At 58.5% G+C, this 14,286-nt stretch overlaps 1 protein-coding gene across 4 annotated transcripts in view; it reads left to right on the top strand.

The window, feature by feature from the left end:
• The window catches only part of LOC137362377 (dynactin subunit 1-like), a 212,827-nt gene that overhangs the window by 141,288 nt on the left and 57,253 nt on the right, over positions 1-14,286 (top strand). For all 4 annotated transcript variants that reach the window (XM_068026785.1, XM_068026784.1, XM_068026783.1 and 1 more), the window contains 3 exons: positions 2,043-2,147; positions 7,966-8,157; positions 12,156-12,272. In XM_068026785.1, coding sequence (XP_067882886.1) covers positions 2,043-2,147; positions 7,966-8,157; positions 12,156-12,272 — 414 coding nt within the window. The remainder of the gene's footprint in view (positions 1-2,042; positions 2,148-7,965; positions 8,158-12,155; positions 12,273-14,286) is intronic.

Below are 14,286 nucleotides of genomic sequence, written 5' to 3'. Positions count from 1 at the left end.
GAGAGAGAGAGCGAGCGAGTCTGTGGGCGAGAGAGAGAGCGAGCGAGTCTGTGGGCGAGAGAGAGAGCGAGCGAGTCTGTGGGCGAGAGAGAGAGCGAGCGAGTCTGTGGGCGAGAGAGAGAGCGAGCGAGTCTGTGGGCGAGAGAGAGAGCGAGCGAGTCTGTGGGCGAGAGAGAGAGCGAGCGAGTCTGTGGGCGAGAGAGAGAGCGAGCGAGTCTGTGGGCGAGAGAGAGAGCGAGCGAGTCTGTGGGAGAGAGAGAGAGAGAGCGAGCGAGTCTGTGGGCTAGAGAGGGAGAGTGAGCGAGCGCGTCTGGGTGAGAGAGAGAGAGCGAGCGAGTCTGTGGGCAAGAGAGAGAGCGAGCGAGTCTGGGAGAGAGAGCGAGCGAGTCTGTGGGCGAGAGAGAGCGAGCGAGCAAGTCTGTGGGCAAGAGAGAGAGCGAGCGATTCTGTGGGCGAGAGAGAGAGAGCGAGTCTGTGGGCGAGAGAGAGAGAGCGAGTCTGTGGGCGAGAGAGAGAGAGAGAGCGAGCGAGTCTGTGGGCGAGAGAGAGAGAGTGCGAGCGAGTCTGTGGGCGAGAGAGAAAGAGAGCGAGCGAGTCTGTGGGCAAGAAAGAGAGAGAGAGCTAGTCTGTGGGAGAGAGAGAGAGAGAGCTAGTCTGTGGGAGAGAGAGAGAGTGAGTGAGTCTGGGAGAGAGAGAGAGCGAGCGCGTCTGTGGGCGAGAGAGAGAGAGCGAGCGCGTCTGTGGGCGAGAGAGAGAGAGCGAGCGAGTCTGTGGGCGAGAGAGAGAGAGCGAGTCTGTGGGCGAGAGAGAGAGAGAGCGAGCGAGTCTGTGGGCGAGAGAGAGAGAGAGCGAGCGTGTCTGTGGGCGAGAGAGAAAGAGAGCGAGTCTGTGGGCGAGAGAGAGAGAGAGAGAGAGAGCGAGTCTGTGGGCGAGAGAGAGAGCGAGTCTGTGGGCGAGAGAGAGAGCGAGCGAGTCTGTGGGCGAGAGAGAGAGCGAGTCTGTGGGCGAGAGAGAGTGAGAGCGAGCGAGTCTGTGGGCGAGAGAGAGAGAGAGCGAGCGAGTCTGTGGGCAAGAAAGAGAGAGAGAGCGAGTCTGTGGGAGAGAGAGAGAGTGAGTGAGTCTGGGAGAGAGAGAGAGCGAGTGAGTCTGGGAGAGAGAGAGAGCGAGTGAGTCTGGGAGAGAGAGAGAGCGAGCGAGTCTGGGAGAGAGAGAGAGCGAGCGAGTCTGGGAGAGAGAGAGAGCGAGCGAGTCTGGGAGAGAGAGAGAGCGAGCGAGTCTGGGAGAGAGAGAGAGCGAGCGAGTCTGGGAGAGAGAGAGCGAGCGAGTCTGTGGGAGAGAGAGAGAGCGAGCGAGTCTGTGGGAGAGAGAGAGAGCGAGCGAGTCTGTGGGAGAGAGAGAGAGCGAGCGAGTCTGTGGGAGAGAGAGAGAGCGAGCGAGTCTGTGGGAGAGAGAGAGAGCGAGCGAGTCTGTGGGAGAGAGAGAGAGCGAGCGAGTCTGTGGGAGAGAGAGAGAGCGAGCGAGTCTGTGGGAGAGAGAGAGCGAGCGAGTCTGTGGGAGAGAGGGAGAGCGAGCGCGTCTGTTGGCTAGAGAGGGAGAGTGAGCGAGTCTGTGGGCGAGAGAGAAAGAGAGCGAGCGAGTCTGTGGGCAAGAAAGAGAGAGCGAGTGAGTCTGTGGGAGAGAGAGAGAGCGAGCGAGTCTGTGGGAGAGAGAGAGAGCGAGCGCGTCTGTGGGCTAGAGAGGGAGAGTGAGCGAGCGCGTCTGTGGGCGAGAGAGAGAGAGCGAGCGAGTCTGTGGGCGAGAGAGAGAGAGCGAGCGAATCTGTGGGAGAGAGAGAGCAAGTCCCACTGACTCTCGCTGTGTCCCTGCAGACCCACTGCTCAATCCCACCTGACCCTGCCCACTTTCCATGCTTTGCCCAAAATCTGAGGCCAAGCTGAATGGCCTGCTCCTGTTCCTGTGTGATAGGGCTGAGAGGGGCTGAATGGCCTGCTCCTGTTCTGGCACCCTGTTGCTCTAGGTGAACTAACTCTGTCTTTGGACAGGTTGATGCTGCACTGGGAGCAGAGGAAATGGTAGAGACGCTGACAGAAAGGAATCTGGATCTGGAGGAGAAAGTGCGGGAGCTGCGTGAGACTGTCAGTGACCTGGTGAGAAATTCCGTGTTTACGGAACGGGGATCGGGGTCACTCCGTGTTTACAGAACGGGGATCGGGGTCACTCCGTGTTTACGGGGTGGGGATCGGGGTCACTCCGTGTTTACGGGGCGGGGATCGGGGTCACTCCGTGTTTACGGGGCGGGGATCGGGGTCACTCCGTGTTTACGGGGCGGGGATCGGGGTCACTCCGTGTTTACGGGACGGGGATCGGGGTCACTCCGTGTTTACGGGGCGGGGATCGGGGTCACTCCGTGTTTACTTGGCGGGATTAGGAGTCACTCCGTGTTTACGGGGTGGGATTCGGGGTCACTCCGTGTTTACGGGACGGGGATCGGGGTCACTCCGTGTTTACGGGGCGGGATTCGGGGTCTCTCCGTGTTTACGGGACGGGGATCGGGGTCACTCCGTGTTTACGGGGCGGGGATCGGGGTCACTCCGTGTTTACGGGGCGGGGATCGGGGTCACTCCGTGTTTACGGGACGGGGATCGGGGTCACTCCGTGTTTACGGGGCGGGATTCGGGGTCTCTCCGTGTTTACGGGACGGGGATCGGGGTCACTCCGTGTTTACGGGGCGGGGATCGGGGTCACTCCGTGTTTACGGGGCGGGGATCGGGGTCACTCCGTGTTTACGGGACGGGGATCGGGGTCACTCCGTGTTTACGGGGCGGGATTAGGAGTCACTCCGTGTTTACGGGGCGGGATTCGGGGTCACTCCGTGTTTACGGGACGGGGATCGGGGTCACTCCGTGTTTACGGGACGGGGATCGGGGTCACTCCGTGTTTACGGGGCGGGGATCGGGGTCACTCCGTGTTTACGGGACGGGGATCGGGGTCACTCCGTGTTTACGGGGCGGGGATCGGGGTCACTCCGTGATTACGGGGCGGGGATTCGGGGTCACTCCGTGTTTACGGGGTGGGATTCGGGGTCACTCCGTGTTTATGGGGCGGGGATCGGGGTCACTCCGTGTTTACGGGGCGGGGATCGGGGTCACTCCGTGTTTACGGGGCGGGGATCGGGGTCACTCCGTGTTTACGGGGCGGGGATCGGGGTCACTCCGTGTTTACGGGACGGGGATCGGGGTCACTCCGTGTTTACGGGACGGGGATCGGGGTCACTCCGTGTTTACGGGGCGGGGATCGGGGTCACTCCGTGTTTACGGGGCGGGGATCGGGGTCACTCCGTGTTTACGGGGCGGGATTCGGGGTCACTCCGTGTTTACGGGACGGGGATCGGGGTCACTCCGTGTTTACGGGGCGGGGATCGGGGTCACTCCGTGTTTACGGGGCGGGATTAGGAGTCACTCCGTGTTTACGGGGTGGGATTCGGGGTCACTCCGTGTTTACGGGATGGGGATCGGGGTCACTCCGTGTTTACGGGGCGGGATTCGGGGTCTCTCCGTGTTTACGGGACGGGGATCGGGGTCACTCCGTGTTTACGGGGCGGGGATCGGGGTCACTCCGTGTTTACGGGACGGGGATCGGGGTCACTCCGTGTTTACGGGGCGGGATTAGGGGTCACTCCGTGTTTACGGGACGGGGATCGGGGTCACTCCGTGTTTACGGGGTGGGATTCGGGGTCACTCCGTGTTTACGGGACGGGGATCGGGGTCACTCCGTGTTTACGGGGCGGGATTCGGGGTCACTCCGTGTTTACGGGGCGGGGATCGGGGTCACTCCGTGTTTACGGGGCGGGGATCGGGGTCACTCCGTGTTTACGGGGCGGGGATCGGGGTCACTCCGTGTTTACGGGACGGGGATTCGTGGTCACTCCGTGTTTACGGGGCGGGGATCGGGGTCACTCCGTGTTTACGGGGCGGGGATTCGGGGTCACTCCGTGTTTACGGGGCGGGGATCGGGGTCACTCCGTGTTTACGGGACGGGGATTCGGGGTCACTCCGTGTTTACGGGGTGGGATTCGGGGTCACTCCGTGTTTACGGGGTGGGATTCGGGGTCACTCCGTGTTTACGGGGCGGGGATTCGGGGTCACTCCGTGTTTACGGGGCGGGGATCGGGGTCACTCCGTGTTTACGGGGCGGGGATCGGGGTCACTCCGTGTTTACGGGCGGGGATTCGGGGTCACTCCGTGTTTACGTGGCGGGGATCGGGGTCACTCCGTGTTTACGGGGCGGGGATTCGGGGTCACTCCGTGTTTACGGGGCGGGGATCGGGGTCACTCCGTGTTTACGGGGCGGGGATCGGGGTCACTCCGTGTTTACGGGGCGGGGATTCGGGGTCACTCCGTGTTTACGGGGCGGGGATCGGGGTCACTCCGTGTTTACGGGGCGGGGATCGGGGTCACTCCGTGTTTACGGGGCGGGGATCGGGGTCACTCCGTGTTTACGGGGCGGGGATCGGGGTCACTCCGTGTTTACGGGACGGGGATCGGGGTCACTCCGTGTTTACGGGGCGGGGATCGGGGTCACTCCGTGTTTACGGGGCGGGATTCGGGGTCACTCCGTGTTTACGGGACGGGGATCGGGGTCACTCCGTGTTTACGGGGCGGGATTCGGGGTCACTCCGTGTTTACGGGGCGGGATTAGGAGTCACTCCGTGTTTACGGGGTGGGATTCGGGGTCACTCCGTGTTTACGGGACGGGGATCGGGGTCACTCCGTGTTTACGGGGCGGGATTCGGGGTCTCTCCGTGTTTACGGGACGGGGATCGGGGTCACTCCGTGTTTACGGGGCGGGGATCGGGGTCACTCCGTGTTTACGGGACGGGGATCGGGGTCACTCCGTGTTTACGGGGCGGGATTCGGGGTCTCTCCGTGTTTACGGGACGGGGATCGGGGTCACTCCGTGTTTACGGGGCGGGGATCGGGGTCACTCCGTGTTTACGGGGCGGGATTCGGGGTCACTCCGTGTTTACGGGACGGGGATCGGGGTCACTCCGTGTTTACGGGACGGGGATCGGGGTCACTCCGTGTTTACGGGGCGGGATTAGGAGTCACTCCGTGTTTACGGGGCGGGATTCGGGGTCACTCCGTGTTTACGGGACGGGGATCGGGGTCACTCCGTGTTTACGGGACGGGGATCGGGGTCACTCTGTGTTTACGGGGCGGGGATCGGGGTCACTCCGTGTTTACGGGACGGGGATCGGGGTCACTCCGTGTTTACGGGACGGGGATCGGGGTCACTCCGTGTTTACGGGGCGGGATTAGGGGTCACTCCGTGTTTACGGGACGGGGATCGGGGTCACTCCGTGTTTACGGGGTGGGATTCGGGGTCACTCCGTGTTTACGGGGCGGGGATCGGGGTCACTCCGTGTTTACGGGACGGGGATCGGGGTCACTCCGTGTTTACGGGGCGGGGATCGGGGTCACTCCGTGTTTACGGGGCGGGGATCGGGGTCACTCCGTGTTTACGGGGCGGGATTAGGAGTCACTCCGTGTTTACGGGGCGGGATTCGGGGTCACTCCGTGTTTACGGGACGGGGATCGGGGTCACTCCGTGTTTACGGGGCGGGATTCGGGGTCTCTCCGTGTTTACGGGACGGGGATCGGGGTCACTCCGTGTTTACGGGGCGGGGATCGGGGTCACTCCGTGTTTACGGGGCGGGATTAGGAGTCACTCCGTGTTTACGGGGTGGGATTCGGGGTCACTCCGTGTTTACGGGACGGGGATCGGGGTCACTCCGTGTTTACGGGGCGGGATTCGGGGTCTCTCCGTGTTTACGGGACGGGGATCGGGGTCACTCCGTGTTTACGGGGCGGGGATCGGGGTCACTCCGTGTTTACGGGACGGGGATCGGGGTCACTCCGTGTTTACGGGGCGGGATTCGGGGTCTCTCCGTGTTTACGGGACGGGGATCGGGGTCACTCCGTGTTTACGGGGCGGGGATCGGGGTCACTCCGTGTTTACGGGGCGGGATTCGGGGTCACTCCGTGTTTACGGGACGGGGATCGGGGTCACTCCGTGTTTACGGGACGGGGATCGGGGTCACTCCGTGTTTACGGGGCGGGATTAGGAGTCACTCCGTGTTTACGGGGCGGGATTCGGGGTCACTCCGTGTTTACGGGACGGGGATCGGGGTCACTCCGTGTTTACGGGACGGGGATCGGGGTCACTCTGTGTTTACGGGGCGGGGATCGGGGTCACTCCGTGTTTACGGGACGGGGATCGGGGTCACTCCGTGTTTACGGGACGGGGATCGGGGTCACTCCGTGTTTACGGGGCGGGATTAGGGGTCACTCCGTGTTTACGGGACGGGGATCGGGGTCACTCCGTGTTTACGGGGTGGGATTCGGGGTCACTCCGTGTTTACGGGGCGGGGATCGGGGTCACTCCGTGTTTACGGGACGGGGATCGGGGTCACTCCGTGTTTACGGGGCGGGGATCGGGGTCACTCCGTGTTTACGGGGCGGGGATCGGGGTCACTCCGTGTTTACGGGGCGGGATTAGGAGTCACTCCGTGTTTACGGGGCGGGATTCGGGGTCACTCCGTGTTTACGGGACGGGGATCGGGGTCACTCCGTGTTTACGGGGCGGGATTCGGGGTCTCTCCGTGTTTACGGGACGGGGATCGGGGTCACTCCGTGTTTACGGGGCGGGGATCGGGGTCACTCCGTGTTTACGGGACGGGGATCGGGGTCACTCCGTGTTTACGGGGCGGGATTCGGGGTCTCTCCGTGTTTACGGGACGGGGATCGGGGTCACTCCGTGTTTACGGGGCGGGGATCGGGGTCACTCCGTGTTTACGGGGCGGGGATCGGGGTCACTCCGTGTTTACGGGGCGGGATTCGGGGTCTCTCCGTGTTTACGGGACGGGGATCGGGGTCACTCCGTGTTTACGGGGCGGGGATCGGGGTCACTCCGTGTTTACGGGGCGGGGATCGGGGTCACTCCGTGTTTACGGGACGGGGATCGGGGTCACTCCGTGTTTACGGGACGGGGATCGGGGTCACTCCGTGTTTACGGGACGGGGATCGGGGTCACTCCGTGTTTACGGGGCGGGATTAGGAGTCACTCCGTGTTTACGGGGCGGGATTCGGGGTCACTCCGTGTTTACGGGGCGGGGATCGGGGTCACTCCGTGTTTACGGGGCGGGGATCGGGGTCACTCCGTGTTTACGGGGCGGGGATCGGGGTCACTCCGTGTTTACGGGGCGGGGATCGGGGTCACTCCGTGTTTACGGGGCGGGGATTCGGGGTCACTCCGTGTTTACGGGGCGGGGATCGGGGTCACTCCGTGTTTACGGGACGGGGATCGGGGTCACTCCGTGTTTACGGGGCGGGGATCGGGGTCACTCCGTGTTTACGGGGCGGGGATCGGGGTCACTCCGTGTTTACGGGGCGGGGATCGGGGTCACTCCGTGTTTACGGGGATCGGGGTCACTCCGTGTTTACGGGGATCGGGGTCACTCCGTGTTTACGGGACGGGGATTGGGGTCACTCCGTGTTTACGGGGATCGGGGTCACTCCGTGCTTACGGGACGGGGATCGGGGTCACTCCGTGTTTACGGGGCGGGGATCGGGGTCACTCCGTGTTTACGGGACGGGGATTCGGGGTCACTCCGTGTTTACGGGACGGGGATCGGGGTCACTCCGTGTTTACGGGACGGGGATTCGGGGTCACTCCGTGTTTACGGGGTGGGGATTCGGGGTCACTCCGTGTTTACGGGGTGGGGATCGGGGTCACTCCGTGTTTACAGAATGGGGATTCGGGGTCACTCCGTGTTTACGGGGTGGGATCGGGGTCACTCCGTGTTTACGGGACGGGGATCGGGGTCACGTTGCATTGATGAGATCTGAGCTGTAATCCCGGTTCAGCCGTCTCATTCCCACCTCACTGGGTTTCTTTGTTTTCCAGGAAGCCATTAATGAAATGAATGATGAGTTGCAGGAGAATTCCCGGGAAACGGAACTGGAGTTACGCGAACAGCTGGATCTGGGCACTGCTCGAGTTCGGGAGTCTGAGAAACGGGTGGAAGCTGCTCAGGAGACAGTTGCTGACTATCAACAAACGATAAAGAAATACCGGGAACTGACATCTCATCTCCAGGTAACATTCGTTCCTGAGATTAGAAACAGACAGTGCTGGAAATACTCAGCAGGTCAGGCAGCATCTGTGGAGAGAGAAACAGAGTTAACATTACTAGTCTGTGAACTTTCATCACAACCATTAGTTCCTGAGGCCTCAATAAGTGGTGAGAGCCCGAGGCCCCAATAAACAGAACTGTGTCTCCAATAAACAGCGTTCCTGTCAGAATCCCCTGTAAACAGTGTCATAGTCCCCAGTACACATTTAGTACTATTCGCTGCCTGCACCCGACCCTGTGCTGTCGTGAGTCAAACCTCCTGACCCTGTTCTGCAATCACTCTGACCCCTGACCCTGTCCGTAGTCAGTCTGACCCCTGACCCTGTGCTATCGTCAGTCTGACTGCTGCCCCCTTACTCTGTGCTGTCGTGGGTCTGACCCCTGACCCTGTCCTGCCGTCAGCCTGACCCCTGACCCAGTCCTGCCGTAAGTCTGACCCCTGACTCTGTCCTTTTTTTATATTAATTAATGAGATGTGGGCGTTTCTGGCTATGCCAACATTTATTGCCCATCCCTAATTGCCCTTGAGAAGGTGATGGTGAGCTGCCTTCTTGAACCGCTGCAGTCCATGTGGGGCAGGTACACCCACAGTGCTGTTAGGAAGGGAGTTCCAGGATTTTAACCCAGCGACAGTGAAGGAACGGTGATATAGTTCCAAGTCAGGATGGTGTGTGACTTGGAGGGGAACTTGCAGGTGGTGGTGTTCCCATGCTACCCTTGTCCTTCTAGTTGGTAGAGGTCGCGGGTTTGGAAGGTGCTGTCTAAGGAGCCTTGGTGCATTGCTGCAGTGCATCTTGTAGATGGTACACACTGCTGCCACTGTGCGTCGGTGGTGGGAGTGAAAGTTTGTAGATGGGGTGCCAATCAAGCGGGCTGCTTTGTCCTGGATGGTGTCGAGCTTCTTGAGTGTTGTTGGAGCTGCACCCATCCAGGCAAGTGGAGAGTATTCCATCACACTCCTGACTTGTGCCTTGTAGATGGTGGACAGGCTTTGGGGAGTCAGGAGGTGAGTTACTCGCCTCAGGATTCCTAGCCTCTGACCTGCTCTTGTAGCCACGGTATTTATATGGCTACTCCAGTTCAGTTTCTGGTCAGTGGTAACCCCTAGGATGTTGATAGTGGGGGTTTCAGCGATGGTAATGCTGTTGAATGTCAAGGGGAGATGGTTAGATTCTCTCTTGTTGGAGATGGTCATTGCCTGGCACTTGTGTGGCGCGAATGTTACTTGCCACTTATCAGCCCAAGCCTGGATATTGTCCAGGTCTTGCTGCATTTCTACACAGACTGCTTCAGTATCTGAGGAGTCACGAATGGTGCTGAACATTGTGCAATCATCAGCGAACATCCCCACTTCTGACCTTATGATTGAAGGAAGGTCATTGATGAAGCAGCTGAAGATGGTTGGGCCTAGGACACTACCCTGAGGAACTCCTGCAGTGATGTCCTGGAGCTGAGATGATTGACCTCCAACAACCACAACCATCTTCCTTTGAGCTAGATATGATTCCAGCCAGTTGAGTGTTTTCTGCCTGATTCCCATTGACCTCAGTTTTACTCGGGCTCCTTGATGCCATACTTGGTCAAATGCTGCCTTGATGTCAAGGGCAGTCACTCTCACCTCACCTCTTGAGTTCAGCTCTTTTGTCCATGTTTGAACCAAGGCTGTAATGAGGTCAGGAGCTGAGTGGCCCTGGCGGAACCCAAACTGAGTGTCACTGAGCAGGTTATTGCTAAGCAAGTGCCGCTTGATGGCACTTTTGATGACACCTTCCATCACTTTACTGATGATTGAGAGTAGACTGATTGGGCGGTAATTGGCCGGGTTGGACTCGTCCTGCTTTTTGTGTACAGGACATACCTGGGCAATTTTCCACATTGCAGGGTAGATGCCAGTGTTGTAGCTGTACTGGAACAGCTTGGCTAGGGCAGCAGCAAGTTCTGGAGCACAGGTCTTCAGTACTATTGCCGGAATGTTGTCAGGACCCATAGCCTTTGCAGTATCCAGTGCCTTCAGTCGTTTCTTGATATCACGCGGACTGAATCGAATTGGCTGAAGTCTGTGATGCTGGGGACTTCAGGAGGAGGCCGAGATGGATCATCAACTCGGCACTTCTGGCTGAAGATTGTTGCAAATGCTTCAGCCTTATCTTTCTCACTGATGTGCTGGGTTCCCCCATCATTGAGGATGGGGATATTTGTGGAGCCACCACCTCCAGTTAGTTGTTTAATTGTCCACCATCATTCACGACTGGAAGTGGCAGGACTGCAGAGCTTAGATCTGATCTGTTGGTTATGGGATCGCTTAGCTTTGTCTATCGCATGCTGCTTATGCAGTTTGGCATGCAAGTAGTCCTGGGTTGTAGCTTCACCAGGTTGACACCTCATTTTGAGGTATGCCTGGTGCTGCTCCTGGCATGCTCTCCTGCACTCTTCATTGAACCAGGGTTGGTCTCCTGGTTTGATGGTAATGGTGGAGTTGGGGATATGCCGGGCCATGAGGTTACAGATTGTGGTTGAGTACAATTCTGCTGCTGCTGATGGCCCACAGCACCTCATGGATGCTCAGTTTTGCATTGCTAGATCTGTTCAAAATCTATCCCATTTAGCAAGGTGATAGTGCCACACAACACAATGGAGGGTATCCTCAATGTGAAGGTGGGACTTCGTCTCCACAAGGACTGTGCGGTGGTCACTCCTACCAATACAGTCATGGACAGAAGCATCTGCGGCAGGCAGATTGGTGAGGACGATGTCAAGTATGTTTTTCTCTCTTGGTTCCCTCACCACCTGCCGCAGACCCAGTCTAGCAGCTATGTCCTTTAGGACTCGGCCTGCTCGGTCAGTAGTGGTGCTAACGAGCCACTCTTGGTGATGGACATTGAAGTCCCCCACCCAGAGTACATTTTGTGCCCTTGCCACCCTCAGTGCTTCCTCCAAGTGCTGTTCAACATGGAGGAGTACTGAGTCATCAACTGAGGGAGGGCGGTAGGTGGTAATCAGTAGGAGGTTCCCTTGCCCAAGTTTGACCTGATGCCATGAGACTTCATGGGGTCTGGAGTCGATGTTGAGGACTCCCAGGGCACCTCCCTCCCTACTGTAGACCACTGTCCTGCCACCTCTGGTGGGTCTGTCCTGCCGGTGGGACAGGACATACCCGGGGATGGTGATGGCAGAGTCTGGGACATTGTCTGTCACTTATGATTCCGTGAATATGACTATGTCAGGCTGTTGCTTGACTGGTCTGTGGGGCAGCTCTCCCAACTTTGGCACAAGCCCCCAGATGTTAGTAAGGAGGACTTTGCAGGGTTGACAGGGCTGGGTTTGCCGTTGTCATTTCCGGTGTCTAGGTCGATGCTGGGTGGTCCGTCCGGTTTCATTCCTTTTTATTCACTTCATAGCGGTTAGATACAACTGAGTGGCTTGCTAGGCCATTTCAGAGGGCATCTAAGAGTTAACCACATCGCTGTGGGTCTGGAGTCACATGTAGGCCAGACCAGGTAAGGACAGCAGATTTCCTTACCAAGAGGACATTAGTGAACCAGATGGGTTTTTACAACAATCGACAATGGTTTCATGGCCATCATTAGACTGACTTCTAATTCCAGATTTATTAGTTAAATTCAAATTCCACCTTCTGCTGTGGTGGGATTCGAACCCATGTTCCCAGAGCAATACCCTGGGTCTCTGGGTTACTAGTCCAGTGACAATACCACAATGCCACCACCGTCCCCTGGACACAGCCTGACCCTGTCCTGCTGTCAGCCTGACCCCTGACCCTGTCCTTCCGTTAGCCTGACCCCTGACCCTCTCCTGCCGTCGCCCTGACCCTCTCCTGCCGTCGCCCTGACCCTCTCCTGCCGTCGCCCTGACCCTCTCCTGCCGTCGCCCTGACCCTCTCCTGCCGTCGCCCTGACCCTCTCCTGCCGTCAGCCTGACCCCTGACCCTGTCTTCTGCTTACAGGATGTGAACCGTGAACTGATGAGCCAACAGGAGGCGTCAGCAGAGAGAGAGCAGCAACCTCCACCTGAGATCATCGACTTCAAGATCAAATTCGCGGAGACCAAGGCTCACGCTAAGGTACGATCAGAAGCTCCAGGTTTCCTTTAAATTTAGCACTTAAATTGGGTGCGGGAAGAGTGATGAAGGGATATAGGCCTCAACTGAAGTATTGTGTCCAGTTCTGGGCACTGCACGTTCGGAAAGATGTGAAGGTGTTGGAGAGAGTACAGAAAAAACTCTCAAAAGTGGTTCCAGGGATGACGGACTTCAGTTACATGGACAGGTTGGAGAAGGGAAGATTGAGGAGATTTGATAAAGCTGTTCAAAATCATGACGTGTCTGGACAGAGTAGATAGAGAGAAACTGTTCCCATTGCTGAAAGGGTCGAGAACCAGAGGGCACTGATTTAAGGTAATTGGCAAAAGAAAACACTGGCGACATGAGAAGAATTTATTTTCCACAGCGAGTGGTGATCTGGAATGTGCTGCCTGAAAGGGCAGTGGAAGCAGATTCAACAATAACTTTCAAAATAGAATTGGAGGAATACATAAAGGGGAAACATTTCCAGGGTGATTGGTAAAGAGTGTGGGAGTGGGATTAATTACATCGCTCTACCAGGGAGAGAGCACAGGCACGATGGGTCAAATGGCCTCTGTGCTGTAAGATTCTAGATTTTAAGTGTATTGACGTTGCATTATGGTTGCTGAGGTTTTTTAAATTGCCTTTCTCCCTATCTCCCTCTGCCTCCGTCTCACTTGTGCTCTTCTCCCTCAGTCTCGCTCCCTCTCCCTCCATCTTGCTCTCGTTTCCTCCCAATCCCCCTCCATCCCCCTCCCCCCCATCTCCATCCCCCTCCATCCCCCTCCCCCCCTCCCCCCTCCATCCCTCTTCAGCCCCCCCTCCATCCCCCTCCCCCCCCTCCATCCCCCTCCCCCCCTTTCATTCCCCTCCATCCCCCTCCCCCCCTTTCATTCCCCTCCATCCCCCTCCCATCCCTCTCCCCCCGCCTCTCCATCCCTCTCCATCCCTCTCCCCCCGCCTCTCCATCCCCCTCCCCCCGCCTCTCCATCCCCCTCCCCCCCGCCTCTCCATCCCCCTCCCCCCCGCCTCTCCATCCCCCTCCCCCCCGCCTCTCCATCCCCCTCCCCCCCGCCTCTCCATCCCCCTCCCCCCCGCCTCTCCATCCCCCTCCCCCCCCGCCTCTCCATCCCCCTCCCCCCCGCCTCTCCATCCCCCTCCCCCCATTCCCTTCTCGCTCTCTATCACACACCATCTGTTTCTCCCACCTCTCGCATTCTTTCTCACCCTCTGTTTCTGTCTCTCTCTCTTTTTCTGTCTTTTTCTGTCTTTCTCCTCTCTGTCATTCTCTCTGTCTCCCTCTGTCTCTCTTTCTCTCTCTACCTCCGTGTCTCTGCTTTCTGTCGCACTCTCTTGCGCTCTATCTCTCTCTCGCTGTCTCTCTTCCCCTCTCACGCTCGCTCACTTTATCTCGCTCTGTCTCTCTCTCTCGCTCTGTCTCTCTCTCTCGCTCTGTCTCTCTCGCTCGCTCTGTCTCTCTCTCTCGCTCTGTCTCTCTCTCTCGCTCTGTCTCTCTCTCTCGCTCTGTCTCTCTCTCTCTCGCTCTGTCTCTCGCACTCTCTCGCACTCACTCGCTCTGTCTCTCGCACTCTCTCGCTGTGTCTCTCTCTCTCTCGCTCTGTTACTCTCTCTCGCTCTGTCTCTCTCTCGCTCGCTCTGTCTCTCTCGCTCGCTCTGTCTCGCTCGCTCTGTCTCTCTCGCTCTGTCTCTCTCGCTCGCTCTGTCTCTCTCGCTCGCTCTGTCTCTCTCGCTCGCTCTGTCTCTCTCGCTCGCTCTGTCTCTCTCGCTCGCTCTGTCTCTCTCTCTTGCTCTGTCTCTCTCTCTTGCTCTGTCTCTCTCTTTTGCTCTGTCTCTCTCTCTCGCTCTGTCTCTCTCTCTCTCTCGCTCTGTCTCTCTCTCTCTCGCTCTGTCTCTCTCTCTCGCTCTGTGTGTCTCTCTCTTGCTCTGTCTCTCTCTCTCGCTCTGTCTCTCTCTCTCGCTCTGTGTGTCTCTCTCTTGCTCTGTCTCTCTCTCG

Source organism: Heterodontus francisci, unplaced genomic scaffold (genome assembly GCF_036365525.1).
Source record: "Heterodontus francisci isolate sHetFra1 unplaced genomic scaffold, sHetFra1.hap1 HAP1_SCAFFOLD_480, whole genome shotgun sequence".
Taxonomy (NCBI): Eukaryota; Metazoa; Chordata; class Chondrichthyes; order Heterodontiformes; family Heterodontidae; genus Heterodontus; species Heterodontus francisci.
Note: the sequence above shows the minus strand (reverse complement) of the source record. Positions and strands in the feature narration are given on the sequence as shown.